General features: G+C 41.0%; 1 protein-coding gene and 1 long non-coding RNA gene across 3 annotated transcripts; one reads left to right on the top strand and one right to left on the bottom strand.

Moving 5' to 3' along the window:
• Positions 1 to 940: 940 nt before the first annotated feature.
• mnta (MAX network transcriptional repressor a) lies at positions 941 to 19,304 on the bottom strand. 2 transcript variants are annotated; one of them, XM_037077537.1, is made up of 6 exons: positions 18,584 to 19,278; positions 12,639 to 13,212; positions 12,227 to 12,268; positions 11,827 to 11,938; positions 4,174 to 4,366; positions 941 to 4,002 (listed from the first exon to the last, which is right to left on the bottom strand). In XM_037077537.1, exons 1-6 carry the CDS (start codon positions 18,654 to 18,656, stop codon positions 3,185 to 3,187), a joined length of 1,812 nt encoding a protein of 603 aa, XP_036933432.1. In that variant the 5' UTR covers positions 18,657 to 19,278; the 3' UTR covers positions 941 to 3,184. The 2 variants fall into 2 exon arrangements, with proteins under 2 accessions (XP_036933432.1, XP_036933438.1); XM_037077543.1 differs by lacking the exon at positions 12,227 to 12,268 and having other exon boundaries at positions 18,584 to 19,304.
• Positions 17,584 to 18,583, top strand: LOC119007696. The gene is made up of 2 exons (XR_005071198.1): positions 17,584 to 17,933; positions 18,026 to 18,583. It is a non-coding gene; the product is annotated as an uncharacterized LOC119007696 (long non-coding RNA).
• Positions 19,305 to 20,177: the final 873 nt, after the last annotated feature.

Genomic DNA, 20,177 nt, shown 5'->3' on the forward strand with positions numbered 1-20,177 from the left:
TTGGCAGTTTTGAGGTACTAGCGAAGTAAGTTTGAGATACTTGTTCTTTACTTGAATATTTTCCATTTTCTGCCACATCACACTTCAACTCAGCTACTCTTTGAGGCAAAAAATTTACTTTTTACTCAATATATTTATTTGTAAACTTTTTGGCAAAGCACCTTACAAATGAATACTTTGGTACCCAAATCCATAATACCATCTCTTTTTACACGAGCTTTAACTGTTTAATTTAATTTAATTTAATTTAATTTAATAAGGGCTCCAAATGGTTATTGAGTTTAAGGCAAGTTATATCATTATTTATGTTATATTACTTATTTTTATAGCAATAAGATTTTTTTTTTTAAATTCTGATAATCATAAAATGCTGGATAGCAGATCTGATAAATCCCATATACGCACATATAAATTTACTGCATGTATAGTTTACTTTAACTTGTCATAATAATTACTTACTCACTTTTAGGTACTTTTATACAACACACTGCTAGTTTGTGGTGCCTTCAAACTGTATTTTGTTACAAAGGGGTACTTGCATATTCAGTCTGCCAACATCATTGATTTAAATAGGGTGGACAAAATATATCCCCTCAGTATTATTAGTAGTTTTAGCTAAATAAAACCTAATCAGGCTAATTAAGGCATCTAGCTACACAAAATATCAGATAACAGTAAAACCGTCGTGATTAGTCAACCAATAGACAGTTATTCATAGACAGTATTACATATTGTTAATCACTTCATTATTTAGGTAAAAACTGACTATTTATTTCTGGTGTCCTGGTTTTCATCTGCTGGACAAGATAAAACATTCACAGATGTCATCTTCGATTATGTTAAACAGGGATGGATACTTCTTTTTCTTCCCCCCTTTTCTTTTTTTTCTAATATTTTATCAATCAATCAAACAAACAATCAAGAAAATAGCCAAATCATCAATGGTACAAATAACTTTTAGTTGCAGCTGCTAGTAATTGTAAAAACAAAACCACAATTTTGTTCAGAGGTTTCTCAAACACAAACGTCAGACATTTGTAAACATAATACAATTTATTAAGTTTTTCTTTTTTTTAATAAATTTTTTATTTTACATATTTTCCCCAGCTTTTTACACAATAGAGTTAGATCTAAATGCAGCCCAACATTTACAGGCTATATACACCTTAAACTTTCTCCATAGGGAAAACACACAAGTATATTGTTGCTTCTTCAAGTACCTGAATCCCTGTACATTTTCACACATTTTGTTTTGCTACAATATGACGTCACAATGCATTTGTTCAATTGATCATTTGCATAAAATCTGAAGGTATTTCTTTGTACTTGAGTTGTCATGAGCAAAAAAATTAAACATAAAAGGTCCCTGTTGTGATCATATTGCATCAGAACAAAATACAAAAAACTCTAAGGGGTGAATACTTTCCAAAGTGGCCGAATGTGATATCAAAATGGGAAGAGGTCTGTGTAGTCATCACCCCCTGATATATAGCTTTGTACATGGTCCCAGGAAAAAAAAAAAAAACTATTTTTAATCAAATTTACACTGAACAGAAGAAATTATTCTCCAGATGAAACAAACAGTAAATCTTAAAATACAAAGTCAGTTTTAAATGTTACACTTTACATACACATACTTTAATAAAGTAATCGCATTTTTCTTTTAAAAAAAGGGGGTTTACCTTCTGATGAGTGCTCTACTCCACATCCTTTCACAGGTCAGTACATTCAGATTCAACTAGGAGAACAAAGCAGGTGCTGTGCTAAACTGCAAGTTTGCTGCTCATGTAGACTAATAGAAATGTTCACAGTGCTTTGGAAAAGGATAGTCTTAAAAAAACACATTGATTGGATTTATGTCAGCTGCTGAAATCACTCTAAAGTGACCCCAATCCAAAGTTATGGATGATAAATTAGTTTTACAACCCTACAGTAATGTGTCAAAGACAGGCTGCACTGTTGTGGGTCCTCACTTTCAAACACAGTCACTGAATTTACAGTCATGAATGCATTCAACGCATGCAAACACACAACCTACTAACATTCAGAAACACACCTTTCTAGCTTTTTTTTTTTAGTGGACCTTTTTATGTTTTCACATTCAAAATCTCTAAAACACATCTCCCTCGCTTTGTAGCATCGGAAGACACACATCAAGTTTTTTTTTTTTTTATCTCAGACATTTAGTATTTAGGGGGCATGTAGATATACAAAGGGATCCTATTTGGCAAAAATGTTTTCATATATATATTAGCAGCTGTGACAAAAACATAATTTGATCCTAAAACACTAAGTTAAACTTGTGCTGAGAGTACACCTGCCAGTTTTATTAAAGGAGAGCAATAACTAACAAGTATTTCTTTACATTTTTTTGAATGACATCATCTGCAATTGACTTTTTTCAGGTCACAGGGAAAAATAACTTTACACTGAACACCGGCAACCAGCAGGGGGAGCTATTACTGTATGCACCATCACTAGGACTGCAGCTCCAGTTCCGGAGCTCTACTCCAATTCCGTGATTTTGCTCAAGCCCTGCAGCATGTGCCTCTGCTGGAGAGGAGGAGCTCCTCTAAATCACATTTCCAATCTGTTGGTGGTTAAGGCAGGTCGAACACTCTGATCCTACTCTGTCACAGCCCTCAAAACCCAATGCAGCCTCTGGAGTATGTGATCTGCGGTTGGTTAATCCACAGCAGTCACAATGATAGCGAGGAGTCAAGACGCTAGTCAGTACCTATATCAACACTGTAACAGGTGCAGTCATGTGACACTGTGCTGGCAGTGCAGCATTTTCCTGTGAAAATGACTTCTGCTCAATTATCTGCAACAATGGATGGCAAGTGAGGGTCTAAAACGACACTTCTGCCACACACACACACACGCACGCAACGTGATGACTATCAACCACATGCAGCCTGAAATGTCCTAAATTCAGCATCCAGATTTCAGGACACGGCTAGTCTAGTACTGACCAGGGTTTGTGTTTTGTCAGAGGAATGATCCCGGCTTTTCTATCGGCTGCAGTGCTTCTGAACGATCATGAAACTCTGTGGATCAGCGAGGTGTCCAGCAGCTCTCCTGCCCTCACTGTGACCTCGTCCATGGCCTGGTCTGAGGCGTGTGGTTCTCCCCTGCCGAGGGGTGTCTCTGTCTTATAGCCCAGAGATTCTCTTGGCAGTGTTCAGGCCAGCTTCAGAGTGCTAATGGGGAAGGAGGGCATGGTCACCATTGTCACAGGGTTGAGCACTGTCTGACCCATCAGCTGCGGGTGGTGGGCCACCATTTGGGTGCTCACTGCTGTCTGCTTTCCTACGATGGTGGCTGGTTGGTTAGGTGCAGTGCCATTTAACTGAGGGTGGGCGTGGTTGATGGTGTGGGTGATGTGACCGACAACAGCTGGTTGTGTGACGGCCACTGGTTGAGGATAGAGGGCTGGGAGATGCTGGCTCAGGTGAGCCACTGGGTGCACGGTGATGTGGCCAATAGGTTGATGGCCAGGAGTTAACTGAACAGAGCTGGTGGTGGTGGCAGGAGCGAGGTGGGCAATGTGTTTGGGACCCCCTCCCTGGATGACGTGGTTGACTGCTTGGATGACGGAGGGGTGGGACACTGAAGCATGGGCAATAACTGTGGGGTGTAGACTGGGCATGGTCACCATCTGTGTCTGGGTGGGGATCAGGGGCTGACTGGGGGTGGTGGGAGTGCTGGATGTTGTAGCTATAAGTGTAGGTAGTACTGCAGGCTTGGACACTTGCTGTGGAAGAGTCAACGGCAGTGGCTGGAGCTGAGGCTGGTGCTGAGGGGCTTTGTGCTGGATGGAGATGTGTTGGGTGATGAAGGAGGTAGTGTTGGTGGTGGTGGGTGTCAGGGTGGGGGTTTGCATGGGTGTTGCAGTCTTGGGCAGCTCAGGTTTCATGATTTGAGGCACAGTGGGTAAGGCAGTTTGTGCTCTGGGTGCCATCTCGTCTTCTAGGTCATCATCCATAATGTCTTCACCTTCTGCAACACATGAGAGATTCAGCACAGAGTTATTAGATCTAATGTAATGACTTTGTTGCATTTCCTTTACTATAAAGTGGTTTGGTGCTGTGGTTTATTGGACATTTAGCAGGATTAACATAACTTCAAAAATATGCTTAATATCTATACACAGGCAGACTGTCAGCCCACCTGAGGCTGTGGATGTGGAGGCCTGGTCCTCCTCTGGCTGTACTGTCTGTCGGAGGACGCGGTCGATCTCGATCACATCCATCCACTGGCTCAGCTCATTCTTGAGCTCTGCTAATCGCTGCTGTGTGGCGATCTTCTCCCTTGCCAGCCGCTCCATGTCGTGCTCATACTCCTTTTCTTTCCTCTTCAACGTCTGAAAAGAGAAAGCAGAAGAGGGTAAAACTCTTGAATCGCTGACCTGAGTGACTGCTGATGCTGATGGTGTGACCTGCCACCAGTAAAGAAACGCTGTTACCAGTTAATTGGGTTCACATGTGCAGAGTAATGCAATAAGCCAATACAACAAATAATCCTGTCTTTGTGAAGCTTTGCTTTTGTTGACACTGCGTCAGCGACGTGCTGATTCAATTCTGTACTAATGTTTGAGGCCTCTGTATCAGACTGTGATATTGATTTATGTTCACCTCAAACTGGGTTTCACAAAATATTAGAGGCACAAAAAGAAGCCAACGTGGTTGTAGTTCAAAGTCTGTGGGTCTGTGTTGTGCAGCAGGCTGCTGTTTTTGGTCAGTGTAACCACCTGCTTGTCACTGCTTTTTTTTTTCTTTAATATTTTTACAGCCATTTATCAGCTTTATTGACAGAACAGCTGAAGATATGATAGGAAACAGAATGAGAGAGAGGGGGAGTGACACACGGCAAAGGGCGCCCAGGCCAGGTCTCGAACCTGGTGCCGCCACAGCGAGGACAAAGCCACTGTACATAGGACACCTGCTCTACCAAATGAGCTAAACGGCACCCCGTCACTGCTTTTTGCAAGATCTGACTGTATCAAACCCAAGTCTGCATCTACATAAACATATGAAACAGATTTTTTCCCCCTTTTGCTTTCTTATTTTTGGCCTCAAAGGAGAGCACAGCCTGTTTGGTTCACAGATCAGATGTATATTCTGTAATGAAATATAAAATTGAATGTTTAAATGTTCTGAATTCCATCACTGTCACCATGTGAGTAGTAAATCTGACTTGTGAGAGGGGCCTTTTTATCTTCCACGTCACACAGTAAGTAATCACAGACAATTCGACATTTAGCTCTACTGTAGTCAGGCATCAACAGAAGGGGGAGATTTTCTCATTACTTCATGTATTAGTCATCCACCAACAACCAGTAGGTTTCTAGTGGTTAGCTGGAGAAAAGGGCTCAAAACAAAGCACATCACTTCAGTAGGATGCAGCCACAGATTATTACGATTAACAATCAGATTATTAACCGATTAGTAGTTTGGTCTATGATGTCCTTTGGTTTTTGTTCAAAACCCAAAGATATTCAGTTACTGTCATAGAGAAGTAAAGACACTATTAGAAAACTAGAAAGTATTCACAGTTAGGAAAGCTGGAATCAGATCATTTTGAATATGTTTCTGTGCTCAATTAATTATCAAAATAATCTGAGATTAATTTTGACAACCAATCAATTAATCATTGCAGCTCAACTCCAGTAAAACTCAGAGAGGAAGCTTCCTGTGCAGTCCTTAGATCTGATTAATAAGGCTCGGGTCAACAAATAATGATTTAAAAATAAACCTGTGACCAGAGCTTGTGTGGAGGGAGCAAAATAACAGCTACAGGAGCAGGAGGGAAGGATGAGGTGAAGGAGACAAGTATGGAAAGTAGGAGGTGCTTCCAGGCAGTGGCTTTCTGTGACCCAATTTCCCTTAACCTGTCAGCTGACACTAGGCAAAACCAAACAAACTGAGCTGGACTTCCCTGTACACAGCAACAGGAGGAAAATCTTAAATAGCATATGAAAACTATAACAAACCTGTGTGTAAGAATCAAGCAACAAAATATAAACTCTGTAGAACTCGATCCGTGAGTAATGTAATACAGACAGGACAGAGTTATGCTGTTAGGGATTAGTGTTTTGACATCCAACACTTTATTTAATTTATGGTCAAAGTGTCCAACTGCAGCCTCGCTGGGAGAGGCTCAGGGAAATTACACAGAGATCTGTTACCAGCAACCTGATGACTCAGGATCATAAAGCCATTTCCTCAAAGGGTGGACTTCCTGTTAGTGTTCATACCACCGTGGATTTGTGTGTGTGAGTGTACCTGTGCACGTCATGTGTAAGAGATTGGGATTAAGAAAAGTGCATCTGTACTGAGTTTGTCTTACTGTAGCTGTATGATGGGAGACAGTACAGTATATCATACATGTACAGAAATAGCAAATGGGGACAAAAGGCGGGTCTAGTGTAAATCAGCACCTGTCCCTAGTCCTTATCCAGGATTAGAAATGCACGGGCCAAGCGGTCTGTGCTTGGGCTGCGTCCCATCAAGATTGTTCTCAGACTCACGCGCAAATACACACATAGAGGAAGTCACATTAGTTTGGCAAAATAACAGTACAACAAAAAAGAAATCCACATGAATGACTAATTTAATCTAGTTATTTAAGCAAAGAACTCGAAATTACAGGACAATACAGGTAGCAACCTACAACTGTTTCTATTGTTAATTAATCTGCAAATTATTTTACTGTTAATCATTAAAAGTCTTTAAAAACAACTGTCAAAATCTAAACATCAAAGTCATTTTGTCCAATAAATTTCCAAAACCCAGCAACTATTCATATTATATCAAAATAGTTGGCAGTTTATTTTCTGTCCATCTAGCCATTATTTGTGTGTATGACCAATATTCATACTGATATATGTGCTTGAGGACATTTTACAGCTGAAGAAATGTCTTTACTCTGATAGAGCAACTATGCATAATAGTGACACTTTTAATTAACCTCAAACCTTGGCATTTCGGCACTGCAGGATTTTGTTACTTGTTGACCAACCTACATACACAGATGTGGTTATATTGACAATACAATATCCTAGCAAATCTCTGTTCAAAACAAACAAGAAAACATCTGCTATATCTTGTTACTTGAGAAATGTTGACAGTGGTCAAGTGCTTCTGGAGAATCGTTCTGATTCTCAGTCACAAACACTGTCATTCAAACAAAGTTATTGTATGTTAATTGTTTTTTGAAGCACAGAGAGGAGAACTACTCGTATCCTTCACAAACTCGCAAAACACTCATTACACATTAATCTCTGTCAACCAGAAGAGCTGTTGATATCCGCACTTCGGTCTGAGCACGTTGACAGCAGCCTCGGCTTCAACACATAGTGTACTGAAATGCCCCCGCCTCTGGTTGCCATGGAAACAGCTGAAAACCTCCTTTAAGGTTTCTCAGTCACCAAAAAGACCACACACACACACACACACACACACACACACCTTTATGTGCCAAAGGCGCTGTTTAGTGTTGCCTGACACTGTTTGAACGTGTAGCGGTTTCTTTAAATAGAGCCTGGGTGTAATTATGAAAATGATCAGACACAGGCACTGAGCATCGAGGGTCTAATACACTAAGCACCATCAGTCAGTCGGCCAGAATGTAATGGTATTAAGGAGTGTACAAAATATGTGACGCGTGGAGTGAAAAGGGCTGGCTGCCTCCCTTTTACTCTCATGTTTCAGCAGGCAGCGTTACATGAGTGGTGCCACAAATGTGCATGCCACAATCTATGACTCATGGAGGGAAGAATCACTCCACGAACACCGAAACCCACTGAACTCTCCCTGTTACAGTGCTGATGGTGGACGGAGCTGTTGAGAAACAGCTAGCCTAAGATTAACTATGTAAACCTGATCAGTAAGTCTGTCGCAGAGGGATGCCACATGACTTCGACACCCTGTTAATCATGTCACCAGGTTGGTAGGACAAAAGGTGCCAAGTACCTTTTTGTTTCACGGCACATTGCCGCACCCCGAAGCCTCCGCTCCTCCTCCCTCCAAAGAGACGAGGCCCCACCTCGGCCTCGTGTGAAAATCTAGATCACTACAGGGATAGGCTGCATTATGTGTGTGTGTGTGGAAGGTAAACAGTGCTCGAGCGCCGTCCCAAGCAATGCGAGTGCCAAGCACATGGCCCCACAGAGAACAGGAGAGGGAGGGAGGGCGGCAGATAGCGGGGGATTGAAAGAGAGCAATACAAGCTGTACTCACTGACTCACTTTTGCAGCAGACGGCACAAGGCTGGGTTTTTTCTTAAAGGGCCAGGAGCACAAGAGGCCACGTTGCAGACATGCTGCTCAGCCTGGCAGACTGATCACGCTTCTGCATACAGGTCTTGTGACAGTGTTGTAACCATAAACCCTTGTCTCACTGTGCCTTCGGGCTGGAACAGAGAGCTTCACGTGGTGCCTGACTTCAACAATAAAAGGCTTGTCTGCAGAAAAAAATCCCTACTTTTGCACACCGTTCCTTGTGTGCAAGCTTGTGCTGGCCATAACTGACCTAATTACCGTATCGTGTTTTGGACTGGTCGATAGTCCAGACCATGCTCCAGCACACGCAGCTGTGTTGTGGAAGTCTGACATATTGCTGTTGTTGTTTGTGTAAAACAAGGAAATAACCCTGCTGAAATTTCAAGCAAAATGTATTAGTTGCAAAGCTTGACTGTAGTCTCAATAAGAATAAGCAGAGACCTTAAAAAACTTTAAATATTAAAGAACAGTGACCTCCACTGCCAATAAAGACAGATTATGTTGCATAGTTTTTCATGATTTAGAAAATGTCAAAGCAATCAGTGCAACTTTTCTTTTAGGCAATGCTTCAAGTGAAATCTGCCATTAGGTGCACAGTGAAATGGCATTTACTTTGAGTGCAAAGCACATTTAAACACCTCTATACTCTCTACATGTTCTCCACCAGATGGCATGACACGTTTCAGACTGGCAAGGGAGGAACAAGTTCAGTCAGCTTTGAGGGAAATGAAGCGCGAGCAGAGTAAACCGAGCCTTGTGTTTACCGCTCCATGTTCCCTCCCTGCTGCTGGCAGCTAAGCCTGCTGGTACGGTGAGTCCTGCCTGTTGCAGTGCTGGGCGGGGGCCCAGCACGGGGGGTGACGTCACGCGGCTCAGGCTAGCCATGTGCTTGCTGCTCATGTGGCCTTAAAAGCTCAGAGAGAGAAAGAGGATGGAGGGAGGGGGAGCAGAGAGGAGGAGCTCTAATGCATCAGGGCTTATTTTATAGCCTCGGCTTTCACAGCGTCGCTACAGGCTCGGGGAAAGCTTTCAGGAACTCGATGCAAACAGAATAATGTAGAGCTTTTTTAACTAACACAAGCTGAAAAAAATTAAAAATAATCTATTTGCATAGATTCTGATTTTACTGGTCATATTTGTGGCGCCATTTGGACTTGGAATGAGGAACTTGAACTTGAATCATGCAGTTAGAGACTTTCTGTAAAAACTGATGAAAAAATACAGCCAATAGTCACTGCTATTTGTGCACTGACTTCCAAGTGAACATAACAGGCTAGATCAATCAATCAAATGAAATGTGATGCCGAGCCTAAAGCCTCTTATTCGAACCTCTCTCGATCTCTGTGTTTTTGTGTTTCGGCTGCTTCTCTGCTGCCAGCGCAGAGGAGAGCAAGGACGAGGCGGGGAGGGAGGTGTATGCAGGCAGGACACGCGTCTGTACCACCCATGTCAAGATGACGGAGTGTGCACATGCTTTGCTTTTGTGCCTCCCATCAACTTAAGTTCACCCTTTTTTACTCCAGCCCTCCATAACAAAACACCAACCAATGAAAAAAAGCCACCTGGTGACAAAGAGGCACGCAAGAGTAACCTACAAACCACAACAGTGACCTACAACACATAAACTGTTACAACACAGGGTTATAAACATTATATACCATTAAAGGTCAATTAAATTTGAATGGGATACCTCAGCCACTGTGCTAGACTTCATGAGGTTGTGCATTAGTGCAGAGGGGGGGATCAGTTCTGATTTTTGCCCTCCGTCTATTGGCTTTAAATATATCTCTTGTCTAGCTCAGCTGGTGACAGGAATAAAAGAAAGGCAGGTCAGTCTGCCAGTGGAACGCAGCACACTGTACACCATGTTGCTTAATCACACAGAGGGAGGGAGGGACGGAGGGAGATTGTGTGACAAGCACTGCACCTACACTGTCCTAGTTTCCACCCACAGAGAGGAAAAACTAAGCTGCTGCTGCTACTCAGAGCATCAAATCAGCAGCTCACTGACTTCTGCAAAAACTACATTAGTATACCAACAACACGCTCATAATAATGTGGAAATTAACAACTATATGATTCATTCTATCATGGGGATGTTCATAACCAAGTCCCTAATAAGTTAACCAAATAATTACTTAAACATTATGTAAGCTCAACATCAAATCCCAGTCATAACTAAGACAATGTAAATACAGCAAAAACTAGAATACTAGATGCACCGTTTAGAAAAAAAAACCACACCTGATGCCAACTTAAATCCATGGGTGAACTGTCAGATTTAAAACTGCCACACTACAGTGTCTATCTATAGGAGTAAATGACCCACAGTAAACAAGGTGATGCTCATCAGCACAGTCAGTCTGAAAAAGTTAAAGTAGACCAGTGGTGGACCTTTGCACCAGCTGTTTACAACCAGGATTCTCTCACAGTGAGGGCCTGACTCAAACACATGGTGAGTCACTTGTGGACATGGCACAACTTCCTGGTAATAAATACTGGAGGCACTTAAAAAAAAAAAAAAATCTAGGAAGTTGTGGAATGAGGAAGCATTAGAGATTCTTCAGGAAAGAAAGAACTAATCACAGAAATACAAAAGGCAGAACTGTGTTTGCAGCAGAAAGCTGAAGATACTCTCCAAGAGGTTTTCAATAGGTGTCAAACATGTTTGGTCTGACTATTGGTGGTACATGTATTTTTTTATCACAGACTTAATGATAAGTCTGTCTGACATCCACTTATCTTGTACTTGCGTCCTTTAAAATCAATTGTGGCCTAAAAAAATAAAGACTTGTCTGTGAAAAGCAGGACCACATTACGTAAATAACCATCACTTGGAAGAAAACACATACAGCCATACATACATAATCAGTGTGTCTTCAAGTTCACAATCTCATATGCAAATCCTACTTGTGATCACACTTATTCATAAGAGTATGCTTTTTTTAATGCATGGTTCATGCCAGGTGAGCTAACAGCTAGCTTATTTGTTTTTTCAACAAATGCCTCTCCTCTTGTACTCGACACTCTGGATCATGTGTCAGTTTAGCTTCAATAGAATAGAAGCAAGAAGTAATCGTGAGTGTCAGCAGACCTGTAGAACAAGTCTTCACTAGATTCACAGATATCTGGCGATGCAGACCACAGGCTAAAGCTGATAATAATCTCTACTTCTGTAATGTAATTTGTTTAACGATTAATCCAATAAATTAAACCCAAGTTTAAACTTCCACTTTGTACAAAAGTGGATTTTTGAGTCCCATTCCCAACTCAACAAATACTGACGATTTGGGACAGAGCCCAACCTGACCTACAATCCCAAAGCACCAGTATTTGAGAAATAAAAATCTGAAATGGATCTGCTTTTACAGTTAAGTTATTGTTTTGTTTGATTACATTCAGTTGTCCAAGCACTGACCCACTTCTCTTCCAGGTAAAAAGTCAGGAGGCATTCAAATAATGATGAAAGGCTTGTGGTAAAATAATTCTATGGACTATATGTACAGTTTACACATTTAGAACCTCAGAAACTAGCACTGTACCTGAATGTATCTCAGCGCACTTCTTAGCACACTCAGATTGGAGGTCTTCTTCTCGTCTATGTTGGGGATGTTTTTCTTCAGCGTCTCAAAGCACTCCTTCAAGTGCGCTCGTCTGACAGACACAAGACACAGACAGGGCATTTGAGTCAGCAGAAATGGTGGAGCCTCACTTTACTTTAGATTACACAACTAAGTATTCGATTTGTGTATTTGACTACAAAAAGATTAAGCTTAGCATTCAAATTGAACTGCGACTATAAAAAAGGAATCACTCAGATAAAACTTTGATATACTGAGGCGAAAAAACACTATGTAACCTGCACACTATTATTCAAAAGTAACAATATGAAGGATAATCTTTCGCTTTAAGGAGGCCCTATGGTAGACAGGTTGAACCCACCTGTTTTTCTCAAGCTTGTTATGCACCTCTCTTGTGCCTGCCCTGAAAGAGCACAAATGAGAGCACAGTAAGAATTTGGTGTCCAAAAGGGCAATGTGACAAGAAAAATCAAAATCAACCAAAGACAAGTTTTCTTGCTTTGTTGCTCATGATGGTCCTATATTCTGTCGTGCAAGTCCAATTTAATGTAGAACTTATGTCATTTAGCGGTGAAATAAATACCAATAGCGTAACCGCTACACAACAGCTAAACTTAGCCTTTTCTCAATTTTTAATTGTTACAAAAAAATGTTTTTTGGTTTTAGGAGGCTACAGCTCAAAAGTAATTAATTACATTTTACAGACATATGTATTGATTGACAGAAATTATATTTGATAAATAATTTAAACAAGTTAATAGGTTTAGACCGACCCTCCAGGCCTCTTCTTGTTGTCAAGGTTGCGGCCATCATCAGGAGGACTTCCCCGGCTGATGGGACCATTTTGTAGAGGAGCCTGCTGGAGCACAGGGCTCGACTGGGGGAGTAAGGCATGTTGCTGTGGGGGTGAGACGATGGAACCGGGATAGCGCTGAACCAGTTGCTGAGGTGTCTGCTGCAAAAGTTTAGTGTTGTTAGTTTGGGCGACAAGCTGTGGGTGGTGATGGTTCTGTATCAGCTGCTTGTGGCTGTTGGTCAGCACAGAGCTCTGGTGGTCAGGTTTGGGCTGCGGAGAGCGTGGCAGAGTAGCGGCAGGTGGAGGGGAGAGTGTGGCAACCTGCAGAGTGGGTGAGCCTGTTGGGTTGGGGGTGGCCACGGGGATGGGTATGACAGTGATGGGCATGGAGGGTGGAGGCAGAGATGGTGGTATGGGAACCAGGCTGCTCTCAGTGCGGAGCTCCTCAACTTTGGAAACATTGTTGACTTGGGTTGTTGAGTTATAGGTCAAATCAGAGTGCCTCTCCTCTGATAGCTGCCCCAGACGCTGCTTCTCCTTTAGCTCATCCTCTGTGGAAGAAACAAGGCAGGGGAACATAAGAAAAAGACACTTAAATACTATAAACCACAGTATCACGCCAAAAATATAAATACCTTTCATTATTGATCAATCTTTGAGAAGCAGTCAATAATAGAAACCTGACCCTGATTAAAAGGTGCACTAGATGCGTTTTCATGACTGGAAACCAAATGACCTTAAAAGGACAATGCAATTTCATACTTTTTTACTTTTTGGTTATATTTTGCAGACTCTGCCACCTTTCTAGCAACCTTATTTTCCTCTGAGAACAGCTTGTTTATTGACTTATGGAAAAGATAAATATTTCTGACTTTATATTATCTCATTAACATAATATATAAGTTTGAATTTCTTCTCCTACAACTACAAAGTGCCCCTTTCAGATATTTGTATTTGAGATATGTGAATGTATGAGAAGATGTAAAACAGGCCTATATACTGTTCATACAAACAAACAACTGACAATTAAAATAAGTTTTTGGTAATCACCACAAAAACACACTAACCACAGACTACTACCTGCCGCATTCGACTTAATTATACTGCAACAAATAGTATTTGTGGTTTGAGTATTTTACTCAAAATTTTAAGCAGCAAGTGTTGCTTGCGCAGAACTTGTTGACCTCTGTTATCCAAAACATGTATAACATGATGTCTGCCACTTGCAGAAGGTTTCTGTTTCTCAACACAAATAAACTGCTCCAGAAAGATCAGGACAAATCTCTGACAGAATTAGCAGTGAGTGCGCCATTATTAACATAAAGTTATTTCATGTGATCACTTTCCATGGTCAAATAGTGACTATAACAATTACTGGAAAAAAATGGGCAGACAGGAAGAAATCTCTGTTAGTAGCTGCTAGGAGGGAAAGCATTTTGATTTTCTTTGCATCTTTGTAAAACCCCTAGCAAGCTTCAAGCACACTGCTCTAATGGCGATACAGCCTACTGATTTACCTCATGTCCTATTTACATTAACATGCCAGGTGATCAGATCACAAGTGAACAGCTCTACGTATAGGTGTGAGGACACATTGAGATCAGATCGCCCACGCCACATTTGTATGTTATCTGTGCCCAAAGGTCACAATCTTTTAGCAGTGTGTATGTGACTATATCCTGGACATTCTGCTCAACTGTCCAATGCTCAAGATGCATGTACCAATTCATGCACCAATGCTTCATATTAAGGTGCAAGACAGACAGATGCTAGAACAACTGGTAAAATGGTCATGGGTGGAGACTATCCGCTTTCCATTTAGGCTGACTGATTAACCGAGCACCAAGGTCTTATTCTTCTCTTTTTTTCTAGCAGTCTACGCATAGGAAAACAATGCTGCCTCTCACCACTTAAAAACAACAATGTATGTGGTGTGCAAACATAAATGATGCATGTGTTTATTTACATATAGAGTGTACAAGTGCTCACTCAAGATGCATGTGGAGATGTATTGTGTTGCCAGGTGTGGGGTGACATACTTAAAGCTGTCCACTTGTGATCCAATCATACAGGACACATGTCAATGCCTGGTATAAACAAGACCTTAAGGAACCTTTTCCAGCAACACATGTCCAGCATTACTAATGTAAAACATATCTGTGAGCATGTTACTGGAGATCACCTCTGAAAAGAGCCTATTTGATTTACAAACTAAAAAATATCCACTTTGGTGACTTCAGTCATCTTTGAAGAAATCACATCAATTAAGAGAAAAGTCCATCCGCTGAAAGTGTGAGCGTCATAAGAAGCCTATTGTTCGCTCCAATCATACTCAAAACCCCTCAGTGATGTATGGATGCTGGAGAAACGGCTGTGTTGTTGCTATGGCAGCTGTGATGTTGAGTGTTAGAGATGTCAGAAACATGTAGTCGTCATTAACATTATTATGGAGTGGATCAGGGTGACTGCAGCACTACACACCGTTCCCTTCACAGCAGAACTACAGATACAGCTGCAGAGACAACTTAATTACATCTAGGGAAAATAATAAAAGCCACAGAAAACACAATAATATCAATGTTAGAGATTATAAATATTAGATCACTTAACAGAGGACTAAGTGTGAGATATCACGACTGTGAGAATAAATCACACCAGAAGATTTATGCATGTCGCATATCACTCGCCAGGTCATCAGGTACAATACTAATTCAGCTAAATAGGATGGATAAATTAATAGCAACACCTGCCAGTATAATACAATGTAATTCAACAGTACTACAAATGGACTGCAGCCTACAAAATAATCAACACCTCACTAAAACAACAACAAAAACTAAACATTATAGCTTTCCTGAGGGGAGGGTTTACCTCAAGACTGTTGTGTTAGACTGCATTTGTATTAGCTAAGTGTATCTAACAAACCAACAACTGGGTGCACTACACTATGACAGCTCTCTGCCTTTGTAATCAATTATAGAGATTCAAGGCAAGTTAAACATTCAAAATCTTGAGGGGTCAATATTTAGCATTAGTGGCTTGGATTAAACTTTTTCCGATATGATGGATACTCCTTTTGAAGAGCAAGTCCCTCATGATTACAACCTGCAAAAGTTGTGTTTGTCCATCAGTTCAGAGTTCAAGGTTCAGGAACGTTATAGCCCTGCTTTGACGCACACCAACAAACTTTTCCCTGAAGCTTAGCCCAACTATTAAAAAACAAAGCAGTTAATTTGATATTAAGTGAAGCATATATAAGCATCTGTAGTCATATGTCCCTTTTTGTTATATGCAAATATCGTGCCGACAGTTATGCAGCACTCTTCACAAGTCATGCAAAAGAGGAAGAGACATTTCCAACTCAGGAGAATTGTTTTATAGTCTCATTTTTAAACAGTCAAGCATGTCACTTATTGCTACACATACATGTTATATTGCACTGAAAAGGTGTGCCTTGAAAGTAAAGGAAATTTAAAAAGAACAAGATGTTCTGTACTGTTTCTGAAGATTTTGAATGCCCTGTTGTTAGACACAAATAATTCAGTTTGGTGGTACCGACGCAGACAAGACAGAGGAGTGCCTATTCTGGGAGAAAAGCAGTGAAACACTTAAAAAAACAGGAGGATTTTCTATAGACGTTATATAACTGCAGCAGCACATTGGAAACACTGGCCTAATTTTCTCCACACAGTGACCTGCTCTACAGTAGCAGGGAGGGAGAAGGAGGGGGAGGACTCTGCTCTCCCAATGCAGCATGGCGGGAGGAGCTGGGAGAGGAAAGAAGCGAGAGCTCTCACTCTGAGCTTTCTTTAAATATCCATTTGCTAAAGTAAAGTCACACATGGGTCTCCTCATAGGAAAATGTTCAATGATGACTTGAAACATGACATTGATAGAGGAGAAATACTAAATACTGACCATTTATTAAAAGAAAGATCAGGAAGAATAACGCACAAGGAGAGCTTGTTTACTTCAACATATCTAGGCTGCTGGCTTGTTATCTTGTCATTAACGTGGAGGGAGAGCAGTTAGCTAAATTCTCAAGTTTTCTATATCGGTAATTTAGTCTCTGAAGCTTGAATATATACCAGTTGTCTGAATCATATCTGTAGCTTCAAACTGGTCTTCAATGTCTTGTTGCAGCATTTTCAGGTCCTTTCAAGCTGTACTAAAAGAACATTGTAATACTGTGCTTGCCTAAGTAGGCCGACTGTCGGACAACAACATGTAGAGAGCATGTGTGAAAGGTGCTCAATGTGTGTGACGGATATGTTCTGCTGTCTACACATGGCAGCTATCTGTTAACCTGTTTACGATCAAACAAGACAGCTACAGTATTTACAATTAGTTCAGCTTTTCCTTAGGGATGCACAATTTGTTTTTTTTCAGTCAAAATTGGAAATGGAAATTTCACATATACAACCTGTACTTTGATTTAATATTTCACCACAAATGTTAAAACTGACATTGCCCTCGTCTCTCAAGCCTCGTGGAACATATATTGCAAATTATAATAATGTAAAATGTCCATGCTGATGAGGACAGGTTTGGCTCTCTTGTCTACAGTGGATGGCTCATTGACATCACAAGCACAACAACATAGAGTAGAGTGTAGCTGATGCACTTGTAAAGTCAGTGAATGCAATTTGTCTTTGCATTATCAGCTTCATTTATAGACTTTAATATCATTAATGGCTAAGAGCCATCATCAAAATAAAATGTGCTTTCCTGCTTTTCTTTCAAGGGTCTCATTTAGCTTCTCTTAGTGAACCTTAATTGACAGTAACATGTTACACTAGACTGGTAATATAGCCTAACACATAGTAAAATTATTATTGAGTCTGGACATGCTGCTCTTCTTAGTTGAATTTTCATAAAAGTACTTCACAGATCCTTTTGTGAGGCTGGAGGCTTACCCAAAGTGACTCATCTTCTTCATAAACAATCTTTGGGAGGGGTTGCCCAGCACGCACGTGGTGAAAGGGGCGGGGCCACCCCGTCCTGCTGCTAACATACGGAGGCGTGGCTGGTTCGTACACGTCATCGACAGACATTCAAAGCGCTCCACGAGCGTCTGAAAGGCTGGGGAGTTTGATTCGTTTTGGTTTTTTTGGTACACGAGACAAACAAGCAGACGTGGAACATGTCGACACACGGTGGTTAACGACTACGACACAGTACACGTTTAGTTGGAAGGAACGAGTAATAGCACAGATGCATGTTGGGGAAGCCTGAAAGCCAGAGTCAGTTGATCCCCGGCGGACGATGTCAGGTCATTATGTAAAATGAGCTTGGCATCCCTTGCGCCACCGCCCTTCACACCATGCTCACGTTTTTGTTTGTTTGATTTTAAATGTCTCCTAGCAGTGCGTGCAGTCACTCACGAACATACCGACGGGGTAACGCAGATGGAGAGAGATCTGTGAAGTTTACAGTGATGCAACCGTGCAGTCTACTACTGTAACAACCCAGTCTATGCAGCAGGTTTCAATGCAGTCACCCCCCGATACTGCAGCAGCCCGGGATGTTTATTAGCCATTGTGGACAGCTACCATTTAGGGTTAAACACGGGCAGCCTGTCACATACACGGACATGTATGTTTTGTGTGTGAGTTAATACAATTCTGCAACACGTCTTGACGCGATAAACGAATATGAAAGTAAAACAAACAGGTCACATTCTGGCTTGAACGCAATCCTGTCAGTTGCTGCTTGTATTTTAATGTGAAAAACAACAAACCCGCGATTTTCAGACTATAATCGGTTCATGAATGGCGTAAATTGATGTAACTCTGTGATTCAGAAAACTTAATCTCTCGGGCACACCTTTTCACTGGATAACTGAGGATTTGCCTGTGTATTCGTCCGAGTTGACAGTGTAGCAGAGACACAAAGTATATTTCTAATAAAATACCAACTTACCACGTGCTTTCTGTTGTTGCTGGGCTTGCAATTCCAAAAACTTGGCTGCTTCTAGAAGCGTTTCGATGCTCATTTCTGTCCACTTGCGGAGACTTTGTCTCGATTTTGTCCAAGAGAAAGGGGAGAATAAAGCAAATGCGATATGCGCCTCAGCACTACAGGGAGAGGTTCCCAGTCTAACGCTGGAAAAAAGGGTAATCGGATACCCCCTCAGTAGAAACTCTACCACTTACGTAGGAGAGTTACAAACAAGATGGCGCTCAAAGTAGTGGGAACAAATAAGGTTTGTGAATCACGCACCGTTTGTAACCGCCCACCGACGGGCACACTCCCCTCCCGTGCCCATCGGAGAGAAAACGACAAAACGTGGAGGAAGAGCTGGATGGGAATTAACTACTGTGTTACGAACGGATGAGTCACCGTTGTAAAAGTGATCATACACACGCCTGGCCGCCGTTAATTAAAGACAAAGTGTACGAAATGTCGGCAGAAACGGCTGGCAGCTAGCTCAATGCTAACACCAATGTGTTAGCTTAGCAACCACGTTAGCTAAAGAAGTAAACAGCGTTCTGTAAGATAAAATTTAGCTGGTTAGTAACGATTAGGATTTATAAAGACTGAGGGCTTAATTGCTTAATAATAGTCATAATTTCTATTTATACTTGACTTATGTCATATGTATTCAATTTTAAAGCCTACTTGTAGTTTGTTTCTAAAACAAACAAACAAACAAAACACTCTGGAAAAGCTACGGAAGTCCCAATGGCTTTTTTCTTTTCTACCCGGGTAGGTTAAGTGTTTACACGTAATTCCGGGTTTCTGTTGTCTATTGTATGCAAAGTCGATTCACCATCACTACAGTAGATTCACATCTCGTTGATGTATTGTTAATCCGCCAATTAGAAAGAGGAGCAACTCGCGTCTGCACCACATGGATACATGTGTTGCTGTATCTCTGTTAATGTATCAAATTGATGCCATTACTTAACTATTCAGTAATGATAAAATATATGATTTTCACAGGAAACGTGATTTATTTGGAGGGGGAATTCACATATCAATGGACTTTATACCATACCCAACCAGCCAGCAAAATGTTGCTATTTGTTCATTTTAAGGCCACAGCCAGTAATTATTTACTGATTATTCCATCTTCCATTTATCTTGTAGTGAACTGATTAATCATTTATTCTCTGAAACAGCCATTTCCAAACTTAAGAATGTCACAGACCAATTTCAAAGCAAGTATTCGATCATAAATGTTATGGTAATTTAAACTTAATTACAAAATTGGAAATTAAACATGTATATTTATATATTGGATATGTCAGCAAATGTTTGGCTCATTTATTTGATTAATGGCTCGAGAAGATATAAATGATCAGGACTCTTGCTGATTAATTTTCTGTCACATAGTTGATTGCTCAGCCAGTCATTTCAGCTCTTGCAGAATTGTGTATAATTACTCTTATTACATCAGACTAGATCCAGGAATAGCCTTAATGAGGTATAAGTTCAGAGTCTACTTATGAAGGCCCCATTGGCCAAGTGTAACCTCTTTAAAGCATTAAAATGTTATCAGTAACCTAATCTA

Source organism: Acanthopagrus latus, chromosome 2 (assembly GCF_904848185.1).
Source record: "Acanthopagrus latus isolate v.2019 chromosome 2, fAcaLat1.1, whole genome shotgun sequence".
In the NCBI taxonomy this organism is placed as follows: Eukaryota; Metazoa; Chordata; class Actinopteri; order Spariformes; family Sparidae; genus Acanthopagrus; species Acanthopagrus latus.

What these genes read in the sequence shown, in the direction of transcription:
- mnta (XM_037077537.1), bottom strand. Translation starts at nt 18,656, where the DNA reads ATGAGCATCGAAACGCTTCTAGAAGCAGCCAAGTTTTTGGAATTGCAA. An exon ending in AACAAGCTTGAGAAAAACAG is followed by an intron (nt 11,939 to 12,226) that starts GTGGGTTCAACC and finishes TGTGTCTGTCAG; the next exon opens with ACGAGCGCACTTGAAGGAGT. An exon ending in CTCCACATCCACAGCCTCAG is followed by an intron (nt 4,003 to 4,173) that starts GTGGGCTGACAG and finishes CATGTGTTGCAG; the next exon opens with AAGGTGAAGACATTATGGAT.